The 25,638-nt window shown below is 38.1% G+C and overlaps 1 protein-coding gene across 1 annotated transcript in view; it reads left to right on the plus strand.

Moving 5' to 3' along the window:
- The window catches only part of PIEZO2 (piezo type mechanosensitive ion channel component 2), a 497,782-nt gene that overhangs the window by 375,343 nt on the left and 96,801 nt on the right, over positions 1-25,638 (plus strand). The window contains exons 20-31 of the mRNA XM_082257361.1: positions 670-846; positions 3,795-3,923; positions 4,198-4,398; positions 6,401-6,605; positions 6,725-6,826; positions 12,845-13,010; positions 14,150-14,393; positions 18,376-18,472; positions 19,749-19,908; positions 20,244-20,333; positions 20,655-20,776; positions 21,480-21,551. Coding sequence (XP_082113487.1) covers positions 670-846; positions 3,795-3,923; positions 4,198-4,398; positions 6,401-6,605; positions 6,725-6,826; positions 12,845-13,010; positions 14,150-14,393; positions 18,376-18,472; positions 19,749-19,908; positions 20,244-20,333; positions 20,655-20,776; positions 21,480-21,551 — 1,765 coding nt within the window. The remainder of the gene's footprint in view (positions 1-669; positions 847-3,794; positions 3,924-4,197; positions 4,399-6,400; positions 6,606-6,724; positions 6,827-12,844; positions 13,011-14,149; positions 14,394-18,375; positions 18,473-19,748; positions 19,909-20,243; positions 20,334-20,654; positions 20,777-21,479; positions 21,552-25,638) is intronic.

Here is a 25,638-nt window from a genome sequence, read left to right on the forward strand (position 1 = left end):
AACATACCCTGCTGGACCCCTCACAGTGCCATGGGAACGTCTGCCTCTCCTTGTTGGCCTCCCAGTAATGCACTGAAATATACTGCGTTAAACTGCACGTAACGCACAGAAATATACTGCGTTAAACTTGCAGTAACGCACAGAAATATACTTCGTAAAACGTGTACTAAAGCACTGAACTATACTGCAGTAAACCTGCCCTGACAAAATAAACTGACACTAAAGTAAAAAGGGTCACTAAACTCACAGAATGGTCAAACATTCCCATAGACATACTCCTAAACCTTGTGGACAGACTTCCCAGAGGAATTGAAGCTGTTATAGCTGCAAAGGGTGGGGCAACTCAATATTGAACCCTAGGGACTAAGACTAGAATGCCATTAAAGTTCATGTGCGAGTAAAGGCAGGGGTCCCAATTCTTTTGGTAATATAGTGTATGTTCAATGAAATATTAAACAGCAGTGTCATTCAGACTGCCTGCATTGGGGGACAAGCACTCTCACCCATATGGTGTCATATTGGGAACACCTGTGCATTCCCATGCGGGTAAACACGGCCCTCCATGGGTGTACGGTATAGTGAATGGTGTATGTGTGTACCATTTGTTTAATGTTATGTTATTTAAATATATATAGACATGAACTGAATTTTTTTCTTTTTTCAATTCAGGTTTCCCTTCTCAATTATGTATTTTTAGCTGCTTGGGCCTTTGCCTTGCCCTATTCCCAGTTTCGTCCATTAGCATCCAGTGTTTGTACTGTTTGGACATGCGTCATCATTGTATGTAAAATGTTGTATCAGCTTTCAACTATAAATACATCGACCTTCTCTATCAACTGCACAACGGTGAGTTGTATTATATCTAAGTAAGTTAAAGTCACAACTAGCTCTTTTATGGCAATAAATATATATCATCGGAATGCAGATTATACAAGTAAAAATGATTTACCAGTGTAACAAAAATGCATAATAAAATATGTTTTTGTAAGAAAGTATAAAAGGCCAGATAAACTATACATGGTGCAGTGCCCTGTATATTTGTGTGTACAACAAAGTGCACAGTGACTCAACAAACAGAGGTCCGAGACCAAGTATTAGGTGCATATTGAACATAATACAAATCCTCTTAAACATAGTCGCACTGGGGGCAGGGGCGGACTGACAACTCAAGGGGCCCCCGGGCAATAGGAGATCATGGGGCCCCCCAGGTTTAAAGATGGCCACCACTCGGCAGCCATCTTAACAACACAACATTAATGTGGCAGGGCCGTGTGGAGGGGCACCAAGCTTTGTGATATGCAGAGTGGCAGGAGACTTACAGCTGGCGAACCAATAAAGGCACCAGGAGCCTCTTACGGGAAGGGCCCCTACCAAAGAGATGGTGACCTGCGGTGTGCATAGTGCACTGCGGCACACAGTGGGTGTGGCTAAATTATGTTGTAAATTGGGTGTGTTTTTTTAATCCAATTAGAATTTTTTATTTTTTTTTATTTTAATGTTAAATTTTTATTTACATTCTTTTCAGAACTCGGCGGGGAGGGCTTCGATGAGGTATTAGGGGTCTCATTTTTGAGACAGAGGAAGGGAATCCTTATTTCCTCCAGCCGCTGTAGTTATACGGCGGCAGGTCGGCTCTGTTACGCAAAAAAGACATACCTGTACATTTTTTTGTGTAGCAGTTAGTGGAATTGCGCGCACGCACTAATTGGCTAGAGGGGGAGCCAATCAGCGGGTCCGGCGGACGCAATCTCTGCCAGGCACCCGCGATTGCTCCCCATGGAGACAGAGCGGTGGTCTGCCTAAGTAAACACAGCACACCACTGTTCTGTCAGTGATAAACACAGGGATCCTGCGTTCCTCTTATTTAGAAACACACAGGTCTCTATGTTAATCCAGCAAGGTCATCCCCCACACAGTTATATAGCACACCCTAGGGACACATTTAACCCTTTGATTGCCCCCCCCCCCCGGTGTTTCCCCTTCCCTTCCAGTGTCATTAATACAGTAACAGTGCATATTTTTAGCACTGATTACAGTAGTAATGTCACAGTCCCCCCAAAAGTGTCAGTTAGGTGTGAGATCTGTCCACCGCAATAATCCCACTAAAAATCGCTGATCGCCGTCATTACTAGTAAAAAAAAAAAAATGACATAAATCTTTCCCCTAGTTTGTAGACGCGATAACGTTTCCAAAAACCCATCAAAATACGCCTATTTCTTTTACCAAACATATGTTGCAGAATACATATTGACATCAAATGAATGAAAAAATTGATTTTAATTTTTTTTATTGGGAATGTTATAAAGCAGGAAGTTAAAAACATATATTTTTTTTAAGAAATGTCAGTCTTTTTTTGTTTATAGCACAAAAAATAAAAATTGCACAGGTGATCAATTACCACCAAAAGAAAGCTCCATTTGTGGGGAAAAAAAGGCCATCAATTTTTTTTTTTGGGTACAGCATCGCACAATCGCGCAGTTGTCAGTTAAAATAATGCAGTGCTAAATCGCAAAAAATGGTCTGGTCATTAAAGGGGAAAATCTCCGGGTCCTTAAGTGGTTAAGCCACATCCCACTACCTGATCTATGTCTGAGCCCAGCAGTTCTCTAATTGGCTGGGTCCAGACTGCACATGCACAGTTCAGAGTAACCGAGAAGGATTTTTTTTTCACTGCCAGCCACTTGTGAGTTGTGGGTGCCGGGTGGCCAGGCCAACAAGGGAGCCAGATGTATTCGTGCTTGCTTCCCTTTTGTTTTGCCCGCAGAAATCACAGGTGCAGCAGAGTGCGGGTAGCAGGGCCAGAATTTGTAATGAGTGGCCAGGCTATTGCTGAGCAAGACAGGTGCTGTTATTGAACCCCCTTCTCCTATTGTGGTGTTTCAAGGAGCTCAGGGAGATTCACAGCACCAGAGAATGCAGGAACAGGAGGTTTTGCTGGCTGGAATGCCAGTGTAGTGACCTCTGTTATCAAGAGCGAGAAGAGGAGGGGGAGAGCACAGGAAGGATCACAGAGGCACTGAGGGGTGGTCGGGAGAGACCAGAAGAGACAGTATCTGACTAGGGCGGACTTTACCTCCATTATCAGCCACAGGAAGAGGAGGAGGGAGCGCGTGGGAAGGATCACAAAGGCATCTGTGCTGTGACTGCGGGGCTAGAAGAGACAGTGACAGGCTGGATCAGTGTGAGAGCTGTGTGTGTACTCACGGCTCTTCTAATAGTAGTGCTGGAGGGAGAGAGAGGAGTCAGCGATGTGCAGCTGCCCGGGAAACCTGCAGATCGGGCGGTATATGCTGACAGACAGCAGAGCTTTCTCACCATGTGTTTGCTCCGGATGTTTATCAACAGTCAGGGGTGGGCCCCCTACTGGCCCGGGGCCCTCGGGCAGCGCCTAATATGCCCAAATGGTCAGTCCGCCCCTGACTGGGGGAGATTTACTAAAGCTGGGGCATTTAGAATCTGGTGCAGCTGTGCATGATAGCCAATCAGCTTCTAATTTCAGCTTGTTCAATTAAGTTTTGGCAATGATTGATTTCTATGCAGAGTTGCACCAGATTTTTGTTGCACTGCAGCTTTAGTAAATACCCCCACTGTGTTGTTTATGGGGTGTATGTCAAGTGCCCATCAACATAGATCTAAGGCATAAATTGTGTAAAATATACTTTGGTCTTCTCTGACCTCTGACAAGGCAAAAGTAGATTTGAAAAACTGAAAACATGTCAATGCATTGATGAAACATTATGGCTCATTATTTTAGTATAATATAGTAAGCACATTAATTTACCTTTCTATTTTAGCCTTTAGCCAATCAGACAAATATTAACAAGGAGGAACTTCCGCTCTCAATTCTGTATTCAGGTATTCCAATTGATCCATCTCGTTGGGTTGGATTAACCAAGTCAGATGCACTTCTTGTCTATTTACGGGTAATTATTCATTTACATTTTAAATATACCTGTATTTAGAGTTCATAATTTATTCATAGTATATGTGATATGCTTTTTACTGGAAAATATATACAATTTTTTTGATTGCACTTTAAGAATTTAGTTTACTCATTTTATGGTTAAAATCTATATATGCATAATGTATGGTGTAGCTTACATCAAATGTGTTAAATCCAACCCTTGGAAACATACATAGGAATGTAAATAACTGAATAAAAAAAAATGTGTTTAATTGTCTTTTTTTTTTCTACAGAATAATTTACTCATGTTGTTTATATTGGCCTTTGAAGTAACTATATACAGACATCAAGAGTATTATAGGTGTCGAAACAATTTGACAGTACCAGCCACAAAAACAATTTTTCACGATATAACAAGGCAACACCTGGATGACGGAATAATTAATTGTGCCAAGTATTTCATAAATTACTTTTTCTATAAGTTTGGGATGGAGGTAAGATTTTAAAATTATTTGTAAAAGTTCTAAACACATGTGCCCCTCTTCACTTTGTTTTACAGGACATAGTCACTAAAAGGACTTAAATATTTTAGGCAAAGCTGAACTCCAATAAATATAAATAAAAAATTGATTACTCTCTGGAATCTTTAATACATGATTAAATGTTTTTTGTTTTGTTTTTAAATGCAAGCAGTGTATGAACCTGAATTTGACTTATGCCCCGTACACACGTGCAGATTATCTGAAGACTTTTGTCTGCAGACTTACCAAACCATATAATATGAGGTCAAACCTAAACACTTTCAATTTGTATGCAATCCGGCAGGCTCTTGCACTACATAGAAAAGGTAAATCTGCAGACAAAAGTCTTCAGATAATCTGCACCTGTGTACGGGGCATTAGTATCGGTTTCTTGGAATCCCTTTACAGCGCTTAAGACTGGGAGTCAGGTGTGCTGCATTGCTGATATATTCAGTTAAAAAGAAAGTTGCTAACAGTAGGAAAGAGCAAAGCAAAGTCAGTACTTTAAAATCAGAAATTCGATGATGTTGTAAGAGTACCATTTGTTTAGTTTACATTTGATTGTGAATACTAACTGATCATCCATGTGCATTTTTATTTTAGGACTTTAAAAATATTCATCCACTTACTGTAAAAATTATTGCCCCCTACCCCCCCCCCCCCCCAAAAAAAAAAAACAGAAGCAAGTCAAAAATAGGCATTTGGTGAATTTGTTAAATTTTTTAACCAACTGTTTCCCTTCCTAGATATGGCAAACAAGAGAGTAGATACTTTTACGTAAGATACTGTTTTTAAAATTCAAGTAGTAAGTAATTTTCATTCTGTGCAATTTATAATAAAAATATTCTTCCAAAAAACAGACAACTCAAACAAAATGTGCCTATGGGTGGGTTAGGGTTCCTTACAGTTATAGATTTAAGTGTTTATGAAAAATGTAGTAATCAATACCCCAGTTACATGCTTCGGTGTCAGATAAGGCTATGAATTTTATGCAGTTCTCTTCAGTCACTGGAAAGGAGCCACCTTATCTGAATGGACCAGTGTGCCGTCATGACAATAAAAGAGCTGCTTGTGCAAGACAATTGTGTATGGTGGAATTAGATAACGTTACTAGTTCTGGGTGTTTTCAGATCATCATTTTTATGACAGACTATGCTCTATAGACATCTTCATAAACTAAGTGCCTAAACTGTTACAGATCAATTTATGTTAATAAGTTCAGCTGACACATCTTCTAATTTTTTTGCTTAATCTACCGCTCTATCTTTCATACTCATTTTTATTCAATTATACACTGACAACATTACCAACTAACCCGAGTAAGGGGGCAACTATTTTTTCACAGCACTGTACAAAAAAGTAGGGCTATCAACTGTTTGATAAATGCTCTACATTTTAACCTGTAATACAGGAGTAAAACATGAGTGGATGCTGTGGGTAAAGCAAGCATAGCTTAGTTTTTTTTTTTTTTTTATATTAACATTAATATACGGAGATTGATTTTCTAAAGGGTTGCAGACTGTTCATTTTAAAGTGAATATTCATTAGGCACCTGGAATGCAACATTAGTAAATACTTTAAAGTTTAAGTTCGCTCCAATTAACTAATTATGCGCTAGAAAAAAAAAATGTTAAATGGTTTTTTTGTACATGATTTTGTATTTCAAATAAGCACAGTTTTACCTCATTGATGATCAATACCTTTACAAAGTGAACATATACTTTTTTACGTGAACAGCCTTTGTGTGCATATATCTGGTGAGGTGAACTTTTTTTGCTAAAAATCCAATAATCTCAGTTAAAAAAAAGAGAGTATCATAATGAATCCAGTCTGGGAACAATGTCAAAGTAAGGCTTTAGTTTAACTAGCACAGCATTAAAACATACGGCGCCAAAAAAAACTCAAGTGACTGTAATAATGCTCTAAATTGTAATCATAACTGCTTTAGACTATATTTTTTCTTCTCCCTTTGCAGACCTGCTTCCTACTGTCTGTTAATGTAATTGGCCAAAGGATGGATTTTTTTGCCATGGTCCATGCTCTTTGGCTATTCGCCATACTGTATAAACGAAGGAGGAAAGCAATTGCTGAAATCTGGCACCGATATTGCTGTTTTCTTGCTGTTATTATTACATTCCAGTATTTATTTTGTATTGGCATTCCTCCTGCTTCATGTAAAGGTAAAAGATCATCTTTCATCTTTTGAAGAAAAAAAAAATTATAAGTGCTTCAGGTTTTTGGTTTGCCAGCTTTGTCCAGATGTATGCTTTTCTTAATACCGCTTTCTCAATTTTTGCAGACTATCCTTGGAGATACTATGGAGCCAACTTTAACTCCAACATTATAAAATGGCTCTACTTTCCAGACTTCATTGTGAGACCAAACCCTTCATTTCTTGTCTGTAAGTATAGTTGCGTGAAAAAGAATGTATGCTAAAAGCTTAGGTTCTAAATTCATAAGGGAAACTATGTGTGTTTTTATAACTTAAAGAGGAACTACGGGCAAAGTAAAAAATTGCATATATTCTGCAGCCTAACACTAGCCTAGCATTTGTTTAGAAGTTTTTGTTTTTACGATTCCCCCTGTAACATAGCTTTTTTAACTTTAGATTCTGCCAGTAGATCTTGTATTGTCCTTTCCTTTAACAGGGGGATAGCACTGCCCATTCTAGAGTGAAATTGTGCAGTAGCTTTCTCACCCTGTAGACAGGATGGTCTTCAATAGGCATGCAATTTTAAAAGGACTATAAGTAAAATATAAACTAATTAAAGGCAACTGGTAGCCAAAACTTTTTTTTTTTTTTTACATCCTCAAAATCCTCCTCACCTCCTGTCCCAAAGATGCAACAGGAATTTAGATGAGATCTCCAAAAGTGTGGGGAATCACTTTCTCACGTTCTATTGGTGACAATAGTTACCAGTATAAAACATATGGTGAAGTTCCCAAATGGTGACATAGACAGTAATATAAACCTGATAGAGGGTATAATCCTTCCACACTCAAAAAATGTTTTTGCCCACTTTAGGGGCCAAGTCAAGTTAATGCTTTTATAAAATTAAGTTAGCTGTTTTTTTTTCCTTTGGAAAAAAGGCTTAAATGAAGAAAGCTGGTTTGTGAGCACCCCTGGCAGTGTCATATGGTTTGTCCCAACCCCTTTAGCTGCCACTTACGATAGGCAAATTGACTTGTTAAAGGAAGCCGAAAAATTACCATGGACAAATACACTATCTTGTAAAAATGCGCTTCTGGAAGAATGGTGAAACATTCCCATAGACACACTCCTAATTAAACCTTGTGGACAGCCTTCCCAGAGGAGTTGAAGCTGTTATAGCTGCAAAGGATGGGCCAACTCAATACTGAACCGTACGGACTAAGACTGGGATGCCATTAAAGTACATCAGGCAGGCGTCCCAATACTTTTGACAATATAGTGTATCTACTGGCAGGGTGAACAGGTTATCAAACTTATAATACAGGAGGAGGCTCGGACATACAAAAACCCGCAGTGCTTATCCTGTTTACAGACTGCATCATATACTGTATAGACTATGATGAACAAACCACTGCCGCTCAACCTGTGCAACAAAATGCTCAGTGTAAGTGTGAGGTGCTCAGCAGGCACAGCTGGAAATTCAATGAAATAAAGCAAAGCAGCACCCACACTTGAGACTAGGAGAGATGCTTTATTCAGTATAGGATAAAAATGATATGTTTGTCCCCATGCTTATGTGTTTTTTAACCCTGTGTGTGGGCCTTAATCATAGCCATTCATCACTAAACCTGGCAGAACCTAGTATAACAAGGTAACCCATAGATAACCAGCTTCCCTTTTAAAGTTGCATTTTTCAAATTGCAGAATCAAAGGCATGCCTTCAGAGAAAAGAGTGAATGCTTAGCTTTCCTGCTGCGCAGGGTGCCGATCTCTGCTGTCTTCATGATCCGCACTTGATAAAACATATTACACATTCAAAACACTCCTGGGCTCCTGGGAGTGTGAGGTTACTAGTCATCAGCTGAACTCTGTGGTTCCTTTCGTTAGAGAACAGGTTTAGCCTTGTGATTTAGGGAAGTGACAGTCAAACTTTACTGATGATATTTAAAAAATAGTTAAAACAAATTTATGTAAGCCTGAAATCTTGCTGTAATACAGCAAAAAGTTATACTTTAATTCTCTTAATTAATGGAATATAATTTCCCAGGACACACTCAGAATTCATAAGCTGACAAACATTACATAATACTTTACTTCATAACAAGGATTCTGAAAATCAAAGCAAGGCCTTATGTTGACCTAATGTGATGACATCTTGTGAGCATTCAAGTAATGTCATATAAGGGCACAATAGATAGGCCATGTGTAATTATCTGGTCTCTGGTGCTTCATGGAAAAAATAGCTTAATTGTCTTCATCCAGTGAAGCAAGATAACATGACATAAGAAATGCCATGGAATGGTTATTATGTCTGAAGAAATGTGGTTTGAAGAAACAAAACAGCAAATGTCTCATGAGTCTATATCCTTACCCCCTGGCCATGTGAATGCCATGGAAAGCAGATCTCTTTGTGTTTAGTTCTTATTGATTGCTGAATGACTTGGAAAACATCCTTGGGTCACCACTGTTAAATATGATTTCATAAATGTATTAAAATTCCAGTCAGAAATTTTGGGAAGCCTTTAGCAGTGATAAGCAAATCTTTTCTAGTAAGAAAATGGAGAGATGTGAAAGAAAACCTATAATCTGCATCCAACCCAACTGCAAACAACAATACCACCACTACTACTACTACTACTACTACTAATACTACTACTAATAATAATAATAATAGTTTCTTTCTTGTTCTGTTGAAGTTTACAAAGCTGGGTGGATATTTATTAGTAGTTAGTCAGATTGGACATGTTTTGTATGTTGAAGACGTTTTGCTACTTATTCAAGTAGTTGACAGGGTTACAATGTGTGTAAAGATCATAGTAACAGAGGAAGCTTCTTAGATGAGTACTAACACATCTTAAACATTAGAGAACGTGTTGGAATGAACCAGTTTCTAGACTATAATGAACCAATGCATTTGACAATTTTGGTCTTTGGTAGAGCAGAAAATGTGTAAAGGGCTAAAATTATAGTTAATATAGTTGTTATAAGCAGTATACATCAGTCAGCCTTAACATTATGATCGCTGACAGATAAAGTGAATAATATTGATTATCTCCTTACAGTGGCACATAAAAGTGGGTGGGATATATCAGGCAGCAAGTGAACATGTTGTCCCTGAACTTGATGTGTTGAAAGCAGAAACAATAGGCAAGCATAAGAACTGGAGCAACTTTGACTAGGGCCTATCTCTAATTGCTAGGTAACTGGGTCAGAGCAACTTCAAAATTGCAGCTCTTGGGAGATGTTCCTGGTCTGCAGTGGTCAGGACCTACCAAAAGTGTACCAAGGAAGGAAAACTGGTGAACTGGTGACAGGGTCATGAGTTGCCAAGGCTCATTGATGAACATGGAGAGTATAGGCTGGCTGTGTAGTCTAATCTAGTAAAAGAGCTACTGTAGCTCATATTGCTGAAAAAAAGGTAACGCTGGTTCCGATAGAAAGGTGTCAGAACACAAAGTGCATCACAGTTTGTTGCATATAGGGCCGCGTAGCCGCAGACCGATTAGGGTGCCCACAGCCAAAAGCACCTTTAACCACTTCAGCTCCGGAAAGTTTTACCCCCTTAATGACCAGGCCATTTTTTGCGATTCAGCACTACGTTATGTTAATGAAAAATTGAGCGGTCGTGCAAAGCTGTACCCAAATACAATCGATGTCCTTTTTTCCCTCACAAATAGAGCTTTCTTTTGGTGGTATTTGATCACCTCTGCGGTTTTTAGATTTTGAACTATAAACAAAAAAAGAGCGACAATTTTGAAAAAAACACCATATTTTTTACTTTCTGCTATAAAACGTTCCCTATAAATTTTTTTAAAAAATCAAATTTTTTTATCAGTTTAGGCCAATTTGTATTCTGCCAAATCCCAAAAAGCATATTTGAATTGGTTTGCGCAAAAGTTATAGCATTTCCAAACTACGGGATGGATTTTTTGAATTTTTATTTCTTTTTTTGTTTTTATTAGTTATGGCGCAATCAGCGTTCTTTAGCGGGACTGCAACATTGTGGCGGACAGATCGGGCCCCTAACAGACATTTTTGACACTTTTTGGGGACCAGTGACATTAAAGCGGAGTTCCGGCCTTTTCTGTGTATATTAAAAGTCAGCAGCTACAAAAAGTGTAGCTGCTGACTTTTAATAAATACACAGTCACCTGTCTCACGGTCCAGCGATGAGACCGCCTGAAGCCTCGATCTTCTCCCTCTGGTCTCGGCGGCGCTGGCATCACTACTGTGGGCACCCAGCTGTGACAGTTTGTGGCTTCACAGCTAGGCACGCACTGCGCATTACCCAAGTTGCGCTGCACGTCTTGATTGGCCGGTAATCTTCTGGGACCTCTGACATGTCCCAGAAGATTGCAGGGAGGGAGGGGGAAAGGAGAACTTCCCTTCAGGGCGTCGCGGCGCTCCGAGTGGAAGTGAGAGCAGGTACCTGTCAAAACTAGGTACCCGCTCCCCCCCAAAAAAATGACATGCCAAATGTGGCATGTCAGGGGGTTAGGACTACCTAAAACGGAAGTTCCACTTTTGGGTGGAACTCCGCTTTAATACAGTTATCAGTGCTAAATATTATGCTCTGTTACTGTATAAATGACACTGGCAGGGAAGGGATTAACACTGGGGGTGATCAAAGGGGTTAATGTGTACCTAAATGTGATTACTAACTGTGTATGGGAAGGGTTCTGTGACAGGCACAGAGAGATGGAAGTTTTAGCTCAGCTGAAACTCCTAATCTCTCCCTGCCTTTGTGATAGAAGACTCTTTTGTCAGTTTATCTGATGATCGCGGGAGAAAAGCGGCGATCGCCACCACTCCTCCTACCGGCCCGCCTCCTGCTATGTCTAAACACAGCGGGAGCGCGGCTCCAGCGGCACGCGTGCACTGCAGAAACCTTGTGCGCTAAATAACGTAGTACTATGTGATTTTGCGCAGCCGAGCTGCCCTGCCGCAGTAATACTACGGTGGGTGGTCGGCAAGAGGTTAATGGGCATGTGAGCACCAGAACTGGACCACAGAGCAATGGAAGAAGGTAGCCTGGTCTGGTGAAACACATTTTCTTTTACATGATATGGGGAAGGCTGGGGAAAGAGATGGTACCAGGATGCAGTATTCGAAGACAAGCCATTCGAGGCAAGCCAGCGAAGCCATTGTGATGCTTTGGGAAATGTTCAGCTGGGAAACCTTGGATCCTGCAACTCATGTGGATGTTACATTGACATGTATCACCTACCTAAACATTGTTGCTGAATATGTACACCCCTTTATGGAAGTGGTACACAAGGAGTTCAGGGATGTGCTGGAAAAATAAGTCTGATCCATGGAAGCCCCACCTCAAATCTTACAGGGCATAAAGGAACTGTAATTGAGGGCTTGGTGTCAGATACCACAACATACTTTCAGAGGTCTAATGGAGTCAATGCCTTTATGATGTGGTAGCTGCCTTAGTTTTCATTTTTTTTAGGCTTTTTCCTTTATTTTTCACCTAGTGATCCAACCAGTCAGTCTGTTATTTTTCAACTTACGTTAACAGATCAAGCTGTCTAGACAAAGTAGCAGTTAGAGTGATGAGACAAACCATTTACACTGACAGGGGTGCTTGTAATGTTTGACTTTTATTTGTTTAGTTTGAAAACTATTGCTATGACTGCCTGTGTTAGTGTTAGCAGGAGTACAGCTTGAATTTGTTAAAGTTAAAGTTCAATTATATTGAAGTTTATTTAACTCTTCTAGTCTAACACTATCCTCCTCCCAGACTGACAATGCTGATGTCCAAAGGTGTCAGCTTTACTATTTCATTCAGAATGCAAACACCCTAAGACGGGAAGTGAGTTGCTGGATGGATTACCAGGTGAAATAAAGGAAAAATAGAAAAGAAAAGTAATGCAACCACCACATCTAATGATTGATGAGCTGCAATTTATGACATTTTTGTTTTTGGATTTAATACTGCTTTAATTTTGTAGTTTTAAAATAGATGATAAAAATTCAGTGTTTTCTGTAAGAAACCCATTATTGCCGCCTTTGGCTTTGGAAATTTGAGTAAACAAAAGCAGGTAAAGTCAGAACTGATGTAGGCACTTGTTCTTTGTCAGTGTTAAATGTACTAAAACCATTGAAGCCATATTTTTAGCAGGAAAGATTAGCAATTTTAGAAGGAGAGGTAAGCAATAGCAGCCTGCGTGTTTGCTCTTCATGGGTTTTTTTTTTTTTTTGCTATTTTCATGAACACTATCCTTAATCTACTCGTTACAATCTTTTTTTTTTTTCTAGATGATTTTATGCTGTTGCTTTGTGCATCTCTTCAGCGGCAAGTGTTTGAAGATGAAAATAAGGCAGCAGTTCGAATTATGGCAGGGGACAATGTGGAAATCTGCATGAATCTTGATGCTGCATCCTTTAGCCAACATAATCCTGTTCCTGATTTCATCCACTGCAGGTACTGTGATTTACATCCCGGTTCTTTGTTGGCATATGGGCAGGGAAATTCTGTGTGACACATTCACAAAATTATTTGGAATTGTAAGATTTTAAGAGTTTTATCCTACAGCTAAACATGACGCCTTGGTACATGTTCCAAGGTTTGCTTTAGTATACTTATGTACAGGAGAGCAGTTTGCTTGAACAGTATTAGTTGATGATAGTAAGCACAGTAAAAGGGACCGCCAAAAATTATCGTTAAGATACTCTTTTGTCATTCAACAGATAAAAAAGGCTTTTTTCAAATCCAGTTAGAATGCTGATAACTAATCTCAGTAACAAGTTTGTTTAGGTACAAAAGATTTGTAGGTTGTAAATCACATCTACAGGATTTGTAAATCTTTAGCTACACATCCAGATGAACGCTTCCTTAAACCAACAGAAACACAGCACAGAAGCTTACAGTAATCCAATTGGTTCAATGAGATTTGAACATAGGTTTGTGCAACTGGCAATTGTGCAAAAACATTAGGAGATGTTACAATAGATAACCCAAAGACAGCAAAGTCAGGTGAATAGAGGATTAAAGAGTATCTAAACCTAGGATTGCAGCTTACCAGTCCTTAGGTGTTGTGGTGGTGTTAGTTTTATTGATTTATGCTTTTTTATTTGGTGATTCTCCCAGTAACACATTTTCTGTACAGGAGTGAAGGAGCAGTGTTGTCACCCTAGCGTGCTGGGTCTTGATAGGAACTGTCGAACACTCCCCCTCTCCTCATCTCTTTAACACAGATGGGAAGAGTTCTGTAGTTCAGAGATAACTTGGGCAGGACTGATAAGCTGCCTTTGAATGTCAGTGCAGCAGAGGCACTGTAATGTCAGCTCACTAAGGGAGGTAGAAAATGAAAGTGGGAAAGAATAAAGTTGGGAAACCTACACTTGTAGATACAGTAAAGTATGCTAGTTTCACAACTAGGTAGAAATCAATTATCATATGCTGTAAACAATGGTATTTAATTCAGAAACACAAGAGTGAACAGGGTGTATGAAAGTATCGCTAAGACCAAACAATACAAACACTACCCTGATCCAGTAAAGCCATATTTATGAATTATAATACATGGTTTGAAAAACATTGTTTTTTTGCCTTCTTTACAGATCCTATCTGGATATGACCAAAGTGATAATGTTCAGTTATCTCTTCTGGTTCGTTCTCACCATTATATTCATTACGGGAACAACCCGAATCAGTATATTCTGCATGGGCTATTTAGTGGCATGTTTCTACTTCCTCTTGTTTGGAGGAGATTTACTCCTTAAACCCATACGAAGCATTTTGCGCTACTGGGACTGGCTAATCGCATACAATGTCTTCGTTATAACAATGAAAAATATATTATCGGTAAGCATTAACTTTCTTCTCTTTATGACTATACCATGCTGCATTTTTCAAATGATATCAAAACCCTTGATATTCAGATCAAAAAAGCATAACACATGCTATATTTTCAATCCTGTGTACTATATTCATTTTTTTACAGTTGAAAATTACAATTACATCAAATCACTAACTGTTTTAATATTTAGATTAACTTAATTGTGTGATGGCATCCGCGGCCTTCCCCCCCCTAAGCTCCCCCCTTAATTCCTGTCTTTCCTTCTTCCCCTCCCGCTACTTCCCTCCAACTCTATTCTCTTCTCTCTTTTCCTTCTAGCTCCACACCTATCCCCCTTTCTTTCCCCTCTTTCCTCTCCGTTCTTTATTTTTGTCTGACCCTGGAGACCGGGATTTCTTTCATATCTCCTTTGCATATCACTTAGCCTGTCTCCCGGGTTGGCATCCTGCTCTCCCCCATGAGGGACACACACATGCTTGACCATTCGATGTTCAATATAAAGGCCTGGGGCGCTATGGGTGCCCCTCCCCATTCTTTATTGCCGGCCCTGAGATGGATGCCGGAGGGGGGGGGGACGCCCGTGGTCCTGTCCGTAGGGCTCCTTTGTCTTTGTGACTCATTCTATTTACATCCGAGCTGGTATACCAGTGGTCTATTTCCTCTTCATGTTCTTTTTTGGATGATCTGTTTTTGCTGATCGCGTCAACTATGGACTCTGCATTGGTTATTCTGTTACTTGACTGCTGTTTACCATTTTACTGTTCCTCATACTGTTCTGTTATATGCCTTCATGTTGTATTAAATAAAGAATTTATAAAAAAAAAAATATTTAGATTAGCTCAATTTACCACAGGCTTTGAGGTTGATTTACAAAAGGACATGGGCAAACAATGGACATTGAGCCTGCAAGAAGAAGCACATTGCATGCTCACAGAATTTTCTTTGTGCCCTCATTTTTTGAGAACATACTATACAGAACTTACTAACAAGTACGGTTGGTTATAGAATTTAGGGTCCAGAGTCAGAATATATACCAGCTAAGTTGTAGTGTGCCTGCAGACACTTTGTTACATGCCATATAGCTAGGTGTTTGTGCAGCTTTATTGCTTTTCTTATGTAAGTTTCAATTAATTTTTTTTTTAATATTATCATCTATATTTTTTGGTCCGACTTATAGAAACAAATGACACAAAGGCAACCATTTTTGAATGTTCAATATGCACAGCAAACTAGGACAGCACTGTACGCTTTGAACATTATCAATCCTTAAAATACCACTATGAACTGGTATTATTTGTGAGGTTCTATGAGGTGTTTAAAGGCAGCAGGAAACAGAGCAGTTATAGGATGAAGATAAAATATTAATTCTTTGGGAAAAAATTCAGAATAATGCAAAATAGGATTAAATAGTTAGTCAGTGCCCAGACTATGGACATTAAATTATGCACATGCAATAAGCATTATAAGAGTCTTAAAACAAAAATTCCCAACCTCTCTAACTGCTTGTGATGTAAAGTAATTCATTCCTAAATTAGATGTCCTGGTTTAATTTCACTCTAAATAGTTAATTTGGGCCAAGTTCGTCTAAACAAACTATTTCCATTACAGAATAATATGGCCTTTGTGTATGCTGTAATAGACTGTGGTACCATTAACTACACACAGTTAGCTAAAGTAAACGTTTTGCCTTTAGTTATATTTTGAGTAGGTTATCCTATTTTCGTAGCAATCATTTGGGAAATGCTTGGTCTGCGCTGTAGAAATGTATAATATAATAACTTAGTAAAAAATACTTTTAGTAAGCAATAATAACTCAAAAATGCTTTTATTTTTGTTTTCTGCTAAAAACTGTAATGTGGTGCCTATATTTAAAAAAAGATCTAAGTCTTTTCCAAGTAACTATAGACCTGTTAGTTTAACTTCTATAGTTGGGAAGATACTGGAGAGTTTAACAAAAGACCACATAGATGAGTGTTTGATAGAAAAAAATATTTTAAGCAATAGACAGCACAGATTCATGCAAGACAGACATTATCAAAAAAAGCAGATTTCTTTTTTGAGGAGATAAGTAAAACCTTAGACAGAGGGGTGGCTGTGGATGTAATTTACTTGGATTTTGCAAAAGTGCTTGACATAGTTCCCCACAAAGGGCTAATGTGTAAGGTAAAGTCTACAGGCTTGGAAAGATGTTTGTAAATGGATAGAAAACTGGCCAAAAAATAATAATTCAGAGAGTAGTGGTTAATGAATATTACTCTGAATGGTCTAAGGTTATCAGTGGTGTACCCCAAGGTTCAGTGTTGGGACCCTTAATTTTTAATATCTTTATAAATGATATATGGTATGGTATGGTATTAAAAGTACCATTTCGGTCTATGCAGATTACACCAAACTATGCAGTGAAAAACATCTTTACAGGATGTCTCCAAATTACAAGCTGACCTCAATGCACTGTTTAATTGGACAACTATGTGGTTTGACATTGATAAATGTAAATTTATGCACTTGGGGGCTAAGAATGTGCATGCATTATACATACTAGGGGGAGTACTACTGGGGGAGTCAATGGTGGAAAAGGATCTGGGTGTTCGGGAAGATCATAAGCTTAATAATAATATGCAATGCCAAGCTGAAGTTTCCAAAGCAAGCAAAGTCCTTTCTTGTATTAACAGAGGCATGGACTTCAGAGAGAGATATCATTTTGCCCCTGTACAAATCATTAGTAAGACCTCATCTGGAATATGCAGTTCAGTTTTGGGCACCAATCCGCAAGAAAGGATATCTTGAAACTGCAGAAAGTGCAGAGAGCAGAAACCAAACTGATAAGAGGCGTGGAGGAACTCAGCTATGAGGAAAGATTAGAGTAAATTCATTTATTCTTTCTTGAGAAGAGAAGATTAAGGGGAGATATGATCAAAATGTATAAACACATAGGTGGTCCATATAGTGAACTTGGTGTTAAGTTATTAACTTTAAAGTCAACACAGAGGACAAGGGGGCGCTCTTTACCTCTAGAGGAAAATAGATTTAATCTCCAAATATAGAAAGGTTTCTTCACAGTAAGGGCTCTTTCACACGGGCATTCCGATCAGATCCGCCTGTCAGTTTTTTAGGCGGATCTGATCGGATGCCCCATTCAGCCCTATGGAGCAGCGGATGTCAGCGGTGACATGTCCGCTGACACCCGCTGCCATCCGCATCCGATCCTGTCCATGAAACCCTATTTTCCATCCATCCTGGGGATTGGATCGGATGGGATCGGATGAGAGCGGACAGGCGGTCCGCTCTCATCCGATTCCCCATAGAGAGCAGCGGGGCTCTGACATCTCCCTCTCCGCACACAGTGCGGAGACGGAGCTGTCATCCGCTGGCTCAGCGGGGATCGGCGGATCGATCCCCGCTGAGCAGAGCTGTGAAAGGGGCCTAAGAGCTGTGAAAATGTGGAATAGACTTCCTCAAGAGCTGGTTCTGTCCAGCCCAGTAGGTTGCTTTAGGCCTGGATTCTTTCCTAAATGTACATAATATTACTGAAAACTAAAATTTATAGGTTAAGTTGATCCAGGGAATATCCGATTGCCTCTCAGGGATCAGGAAGGATTTTTTTCCCGTGCTGGAGCAAATTGTATCATGCTTTGCTGGTGTTTTTTGCCTTCCTCTGGAACAACTGTGGGTATAGGGTTGTGTAGGGATATAAGATTGTATGATTGTTTTTCTTTTTTTTCTTTTAATTGGTTGAACTAGATGAACTGTTTTCAACCTGACTAACTATGTAACCTGTGTTGGGCTTTCTGGCTGTTTAATAGATATATTTTTATTGTGTGATACTACATCTATCTTGAAATTTTGCCTAGGTTTTTTTTCTATATAGTAAATATATCTAAAGCAAAACACAACAGATTTAGCCCATGATTAATTAAGTAAATTCATTACATTAATATGTACACCTGTTTTAATAGCCTCTATTCTAAAATGAATTATATTTTTCAGATAGGAGCCTGTGGTTACATACACTCCCTGATCAAAAACAGTTGCTGGTTAATTCAGGCATTCAGCCTGGCATGTACTGTGAAAGGTTATAACATCCGTAAGTAATTGAGTTAAATTCATTGTATGTAATTATAATAAATGTCCCTTTAATGCAATCTATATACAAAAACTGTGTAGAAAATTATAATAACCAAGGCCATATGTTGTGCATTATTTAATTCCATTTGAGGTGCCAGGTAGCAGTTTACGACTTAAAAATCTGTAATGTTTGAGGTTAGACTCCAGAATTTTAGTTTTAGTTTTGTACTGTAAAACATAACTACATTCATTAAACTTTTACTTCACACTGGAATTACTATCAAGAGTAAAAATGGAAAGGATGCTTGCTTTTGGGTGAATCTTTTTCAAATGCAATGTTTTTCTGGTTCAGAAGGTGTGCTAGATTTACAGACTTCAGGCCATTCCGTTCCACAAATCAGCCAAGATTTGCTTGAAGTCTCAGCTCCTATTTGAGTTCAGCAGCGCTGTGATGAGCTAGATTATAGGGTATGTGCTGCCATAGCTACTTTATTGTGGTTGGTATACTAAAAGTAAAATTCTAGCCTAAATCTAACTGATCTTATTAATACCCCCTCCCCCTAATACCTGGGGGAGGTAGCGCCAACAATGGTAAGGCCATAGGAGCCTATAAGCGACATCACTACATCACTGCTCCAGGCTTTACCAGCCATTGCTGAGCACTCTCTCATCTCCCCTGCAGCTGCTGCTGGATAATACAAGGGATTACATGACTGGATGGGAGCAGGGTGCATTTTTAAGGCTAGTTAAGTTTAAGCTGAAATTCTATTTTAAGGCACAGCTGTGTCTTAGCCCTCAGGCTAAGACCTCTAAATCTTTTTCTCCAAAAAGAAGGCAGTGAAGCCTTTTTGGGTCACATTTATTGAAATAGTGATTTCTGATGTGTCCTGATATATGAAGCCTGATTTACTAAATGATCTTGAGAATTATCATGTTAAAAGAAAATCACGGTTTACTTATTCCCTCTGCACATCATTGGGGAATTGAAATGAATATTCACACAATTTATTGTGTTAACGTTATCAAATCCTTTAGCAAGTCAACCTCATTTCTTTTTTTCTGCCATAGTAGCCTGTTCTAATAGTGCGGTTTGCTGACGTAATGATACATTCTTCTAGTACCATGTTCATATACAATGACAATGCTGGGTTCTGACATTTATCAAGGTGACACATTTTTGCCCAAGTTTTATTTCTACCATTCAACAAAGAGGCAGGCTTTGTCAGTTTTATAGATAAATTATTTTTTGTGAAAAAATGGGACAGTGTTGCGTATATTTTTGTCTCTATTTTTAGCTACGGACCACAAAAATTGTCAGTTGCCAAGTGGTGAAGCCGGAATAATCTGGGACAGTATCTGTTTTGCTTTTCTGCTATTGCAAAGGAGAGTTTTTATGAGTTATTACTTCCTACATGTTGTGGCAGACATCAAAGCTTCTCAAATACTTGCATCAAGGTATGTATATAAATAAAACCTGCTCATTTGTAAGAACTCATGACACACGAATGTTGAAAGGGAAGCACCCAAACTACTCGCTGTATGAAGTTCTCAGAACAGTTTTATCTTTTGCTTCCCTTGATAAAATGTATAGTTTTGCAAATTAATAAATATATATATATATATATATATATATGTAATAAATCAAGAAACAAATAAATAAATAACTATAGAACACAAAAGTCAATGTTTGTATAGAAAAAAAAAACAAAAACAAGCAAACACACAAATGCATGTGTGTTGTAAAGTGTCATTTTAGAAAAAGTCCCATTATTAACTTTTTTTTTTTTCAGAGGTGCAGAACTCTTTCAGGCAATAATCGTCAAAGCTGTCAAAGCAAGACTTGAAGAGGAAAAAAAATCCATGGACCAACTAAAGAGGCAGTATGTGGATTTATATCTAGCCCTTTTGCAAACCATGGGAGGTGATGTATCTGTAACATAAGTGAAGCAGAGGTCTTGCCCTTTGCAAACTAAGTTAGTGCAGGTCTGATAATAGGATGGTTATTGTGGGCAACATGGCTATATTTTTGATTGTGATTTTCAAAACCATGCCCCAGACTGTAGAAAAATTCCAATGAACTTATTTTATAAACCTTATTGTTCTTATACTTCCTGGGCAAATTCATGTTGTGTTTGTTTGCATTATTGGCACTTTCTGTTTTTTGGAGTGGGATTGTGCATAATAGTTTTCCATTTTACCAGGATGGACCGAATTAAAGCCAGACAAGAAAAATATAAAAAAGGTAAAGAAAGAATGCTAAGTCTGGCTCAGGAATCAGGAGAAGGTCAAGAAATCCAAAAGCAGGAAGATGATGATGATGAAGGTAAATATGGTAAATGTTAAAACAGGAGTGATCACGGTGTAAGCAAAGCTAGCCACAAAAATACTTTGTTTTCGTTTTTTTTTTTTTCAGCCACCTATTGTCAGTGCTAAAACCGCTGTCTTCATTACAACAGCTTTGTGATTTAAGTACCAAAAATTTATATCAATTCCAGATATTTATATATTGCAGAATACCTACTTTCATAGTAAAGGGAAACCCACCGGTATTCATGCAGGCTGAATAGGTTTATTTCAAAACAAAACACAACTAAAAATATTTGTAGATTTGCCAACACAAAATAACATCCCCCACAAAACCCCTACCTGACTACTTGCAATCAGCGTGGAGTAGGTTTCTGAAAGCTTACACTACTCTTTCATGCACCAATTTCCAAAATGTTAAGGGTATTACTTGATCCACTACTCAGTTACTGTTTCACCTAAAGTCCATCTAACCCTGCTGGTTTAACACATGGATCTTTTCAGTATGGAACATGGGACTTGAGGGGATTGTCTTGGGACTAAACAGGGCTGCTTTTTTCCATCAGTGCTATTCACCGAAGCTATAAAGGCTTAGACCAGAGCACCACTTACCCTATCAATTGGATAAATGAGGCTGAATTGTCTGTATGTAAATGTACTTTGATGTGTAATACAATGAGTTTATTTTTTTCCAATTAATGAATGAACATATTTCATTTTAGGAGAAGCAGACAAAGAGAAAGTCAAGGGCAAAAAAAAGCAGTGGTGGCGGCCTTGGGTTGATCATGCTTCCAGTAGGTTTTCTCAATCATTTATAAAATTTACAGATTTACGCCTTATATCCTTGACCAGAATCATCTGTTTGTTTTCTCTGCATGGTTTTAACTTTGTTACTCCACGGATTGTTACTTTATTATAATCTTTAATATGACAAAATTAAATTAATTGTGCTCTTTTGTACAAAAGTTTGAGAGATTGACTTTTACCAGATTTTTTAGATTGACTGTATACCTTGTTGCCAACTACCTAAATCCCTATGGCTGCCAATATTATCATCTAGCAGATGGCCCTTAACCTAATCTTTTAGAAATACACCAATGAGTTCTTTGCCAACTTGCCAGTGAAACATGGGATGGAGGTTGTACAACCCAGAACCATTGTGAATATCTCAATAAAGTTTGTTGCAAGGGATTCATATAAATTAAGACTAAAGGTGAATTAAGTAAATGTATTAACTTTATGTAAGTATAAAAAAAAAAACACTATTTCAGGAAAGGTCTGTGTATTGACATTTTAGACATATAGGTGTGTTTTACTCATGAATGCCCATGTCTATATAATTTGCAAATACTGCAATACTGACTGTCAAATATAATCAGATAAAAGTTATTTTACCCATGTCATACAACCATTTAAATCCAAAGAACATTGCATAATTCCTCTCAAGTTTTTCATGTGTCTGATTTCGATTTGACAAATTAGCATGTCATTTCAAACTAAATCTGTGGAGTTACAAACAAACTATGCTAGTGTTTCTTTCTCCTCAATACAAAATTGACAATATGGTTGAGACCCATCTCATTTGTAGACTGTACTATATGATGTTGGCCTATATTTCCTGATTACCCTAAGTTAAATTGAATTTCTCTTGATAATGTATCTTAAACTCTTAGGTCAATAATGCTGCCGTAGCAAAAAATATAGGCCAACATGTTTATGATATAACCTCCTTGCTGCTAATGGAATTTAGCAGTTTTTAGTTCCTTGGTGGCAAAGGGGTTAAATGTATGATTGCTGTGAAGTATATTTGGACATATACCACCAGGAGTCTGCTGTGTTGTACATAGAAGATATTTTCAATTTAGCATGCTTTGTTGGTTCTTTTGCATAAACTGTCACAATGGTATATGTCACATTTATGCTTTACATTGATAAGAATTGTCTTCCTAAGTTTATTAATAAGGGTCTTATTCAAATACATGCTCTTTAACAGATCCACTGGCATGATGAATATTTCTCGTATTAATATTTCATTTACATGTAGTGTGAGTATAAAACCTTAGTAGTTCCGCAATGAGTATGAGTCATTTGAGCATTCAGATTACGGTTTGAATAGGCTTTGTAATATTTGGGTACTGTCCTTTTGGATAGCAGTGATTTGGGCATTAGTTATTTTGGCACCACTGATTTAGGCCAATGTTTATAATACCAGTCTGTAAATCCATGTTATATCCCAAACTCTGGCACTTATAACCATTACTTTGTGATCCTGCTTATGACCTGTTTGGCCTTGATAATAGTGCCCAATGCTATCTAGAAGCTGACCATCCCCAGGCCTAATATTTCATGTTATTGCCCAAATGAACAGCTCCCCTCTGCAATGTAATGCTGTAATTTTGCCCTCATTATTTTATTAAATATTTACATTTCATCGAAAAGAGAGAAGAATATTAGCCTATGCTATGATGTTAATTGCATTAATTCTTCTTGGTACTTTCATATCCCAAGTAATCAATTACAGACATTTGATTTTTTTTTTTAGTGGCCAATATACCATTTATTTAAAGAATGTTACTAAATCATAAAAAGTGTTTTTATGCTCTAAATTCTATATAATATTTTGTTGTGTGGTCACAGTTCATTTTAAGCCATTTCTGGAAATTTTGAATACAGAAACTACTTAATTCTTAATAAACAAGTCAACTTTCTAAAATTAGTTCTGTGGTCTGACTGAGCAGATGTTAGTATTTGTAATGGGTCTATTTGGTAAAGACTACAGATGCTTTTACAAGAACCCCTACAGTTATTACTGTAAGCAGGACTTATTTTTATAGTTACCAGAAATCCTGGTAGCATGAAACCTAATACATGATCCATGAGCTGTATACACAGAATGACTATGTGTGGCAAAGCCTATCACACAGTAATTCATTTGTATACGTTATCCTACAGTTTGTAGCCATGATTTTATATCACAGATAGATCAGATTTGTTAAGTTCCCTAGGAAAAATGACCTTCAAGTTAACTAAGTGTTGTTATTGTCCTATCTTGGGAAAACTCTAAATAAATAATTGAATATTTTTGATAATGGCTGGAAAGGCCTACTGAAATAAAGCTATCAAGCTACAGGCTGGCTCATATGAGAAACAGACCTGTTTTAATTGGTGCATGTCAGCCCATTTAATTATATACCGAACATTTTAAGAAAGCACAAATAAGATATATTAGGAAACAGTATTTATTATACTAATGCTAAAGGAGAATTCAGGGAAAGAAGTTGAAGGAGGTACAAGACAATAATTTAAACTTACCAAACGTAGATTTTTTAGGAATAGATCAAAATATACGCACAGTTCGATTACTGCTAATTGATAATAAATAACGAGGGCAAAATAATCATTCGTCATTGGTTTCTCTTCATTGTTATCATGGTGACTGTCATCTGGGTGTTAAGCTTAAGTCCATGCTTAGCACATCCTCTCTATATAGAAAATAATGGTGCGGCTGCCTTCACATATTGCTGGTCATCTTTCATTTTGCTGTGTGTATGTTTCCTTAGGCTTGATAAACAAATACAAAGTATAATATAAAAAAGTGTTCTGCTCAAGGATATAAGGTTATTAACATATTAACATTAACATGGAGGCGTAAATGGTCTTTCTTAACTAACAGGCACTAAATTGATGCTTAGTCTGCATTTAGTCTGCACTTAGTCTGTTAGCAGTCTGCATTTCTTTGTTTGCTCTTTTGATCTATTATCTTAGGCTTTTACCTAACCTATAGATATTTACAATTTATTTGCTGATGTTCTTGTTTTCTCTTCTAATTGTTATGAAGTTAAAGTGCTGAATAAAGTCTAAATCCACCCAAATGAAAATATCAATTTTGAATAGAAGCCAAATTAATAAGTCATCAAAGAGCTTCTCAGACATCTTGTAGATTCATAATAATTCACCTTACAGAAATGGAGAATTCAGTAGGGGGAAGTTGACACTATTGTTGGTCCAAATGTCACGTGAGAGTTCAGACCATGCTAAAGTTGGGAAAAGTTGGGATTTTACCAAAGGAGATCAGTAGAGCCACAATGAATAAGGAGACAAATGGTTTAGTCTGTTAGCATGTACCCAAAATTGTTATATCTCCTAATGGAAATTTTCATGTGAGTAATTCATATGCCAACATTTTCCTTAAATGTTCTGAATGATATTGGCCCGAGAAAGGGGTGAACATTGAATGATCTTTCCCTAATTATGGGAGAGTATGAGCATTTAAACTCTTATTTGAGGATAACAGCAGTAAAGTACTTTCCATGTGAACAGGAAAAGTACTAATGTGCACTCAATACATTCACCTGATGTCACCTTTTGCATATGAACTTTTAGGCCCCGTTCACACTGGGGCGATCCGACTTGCCGGGGCGACCTCATAGGTCGCGGTGCGCTGCTCGCACTGCGACCTCGGAGCGGCCGGCATGGACTTCATAATATTGAAGTCCATGCAGGTCGCTCCGGGTCGCCCCAAAGAAGCTCTGGACCCATTTTCTAAGTCGGAGCGACTTGTGTCACTCCTATTAGAACGGGTCCATAGCTTCTCTATGGCGAGCGACCTATGGCGACCTGTCAGGCGACCAGGTCGACTGACAGGTCGCCCCAGTGTGAACGTGGACTTACCAAAGCATTTGCTTCTCTATACTCTGAATCAGGGCAAGTGAAGCACCTGCAGGACCTAAAGTATTTTACACTATAGCATTTTTTATTTTGATGGGCTCTTTACATCCCCTGATGTAGGTGAGATTCAAAACATAAGTTGGTTCCCGTGTATGGATCCTTAAGTTACTTATAGGCATTTTATTATTATTATTTGCCTCAATTTTCAGTGAG

This window comes from Pelophylax lessonae (assembly GCF_965119305.1).
Source record: "Pelophylax lessonae genome assembly, chromosome: 5".
Taxonomy (NCBI): Eukaryota; Metazoa; Chordata; class Amphibia; order Anura; family Ranidae; genus Pelophylax; species Pelophylax lessonae.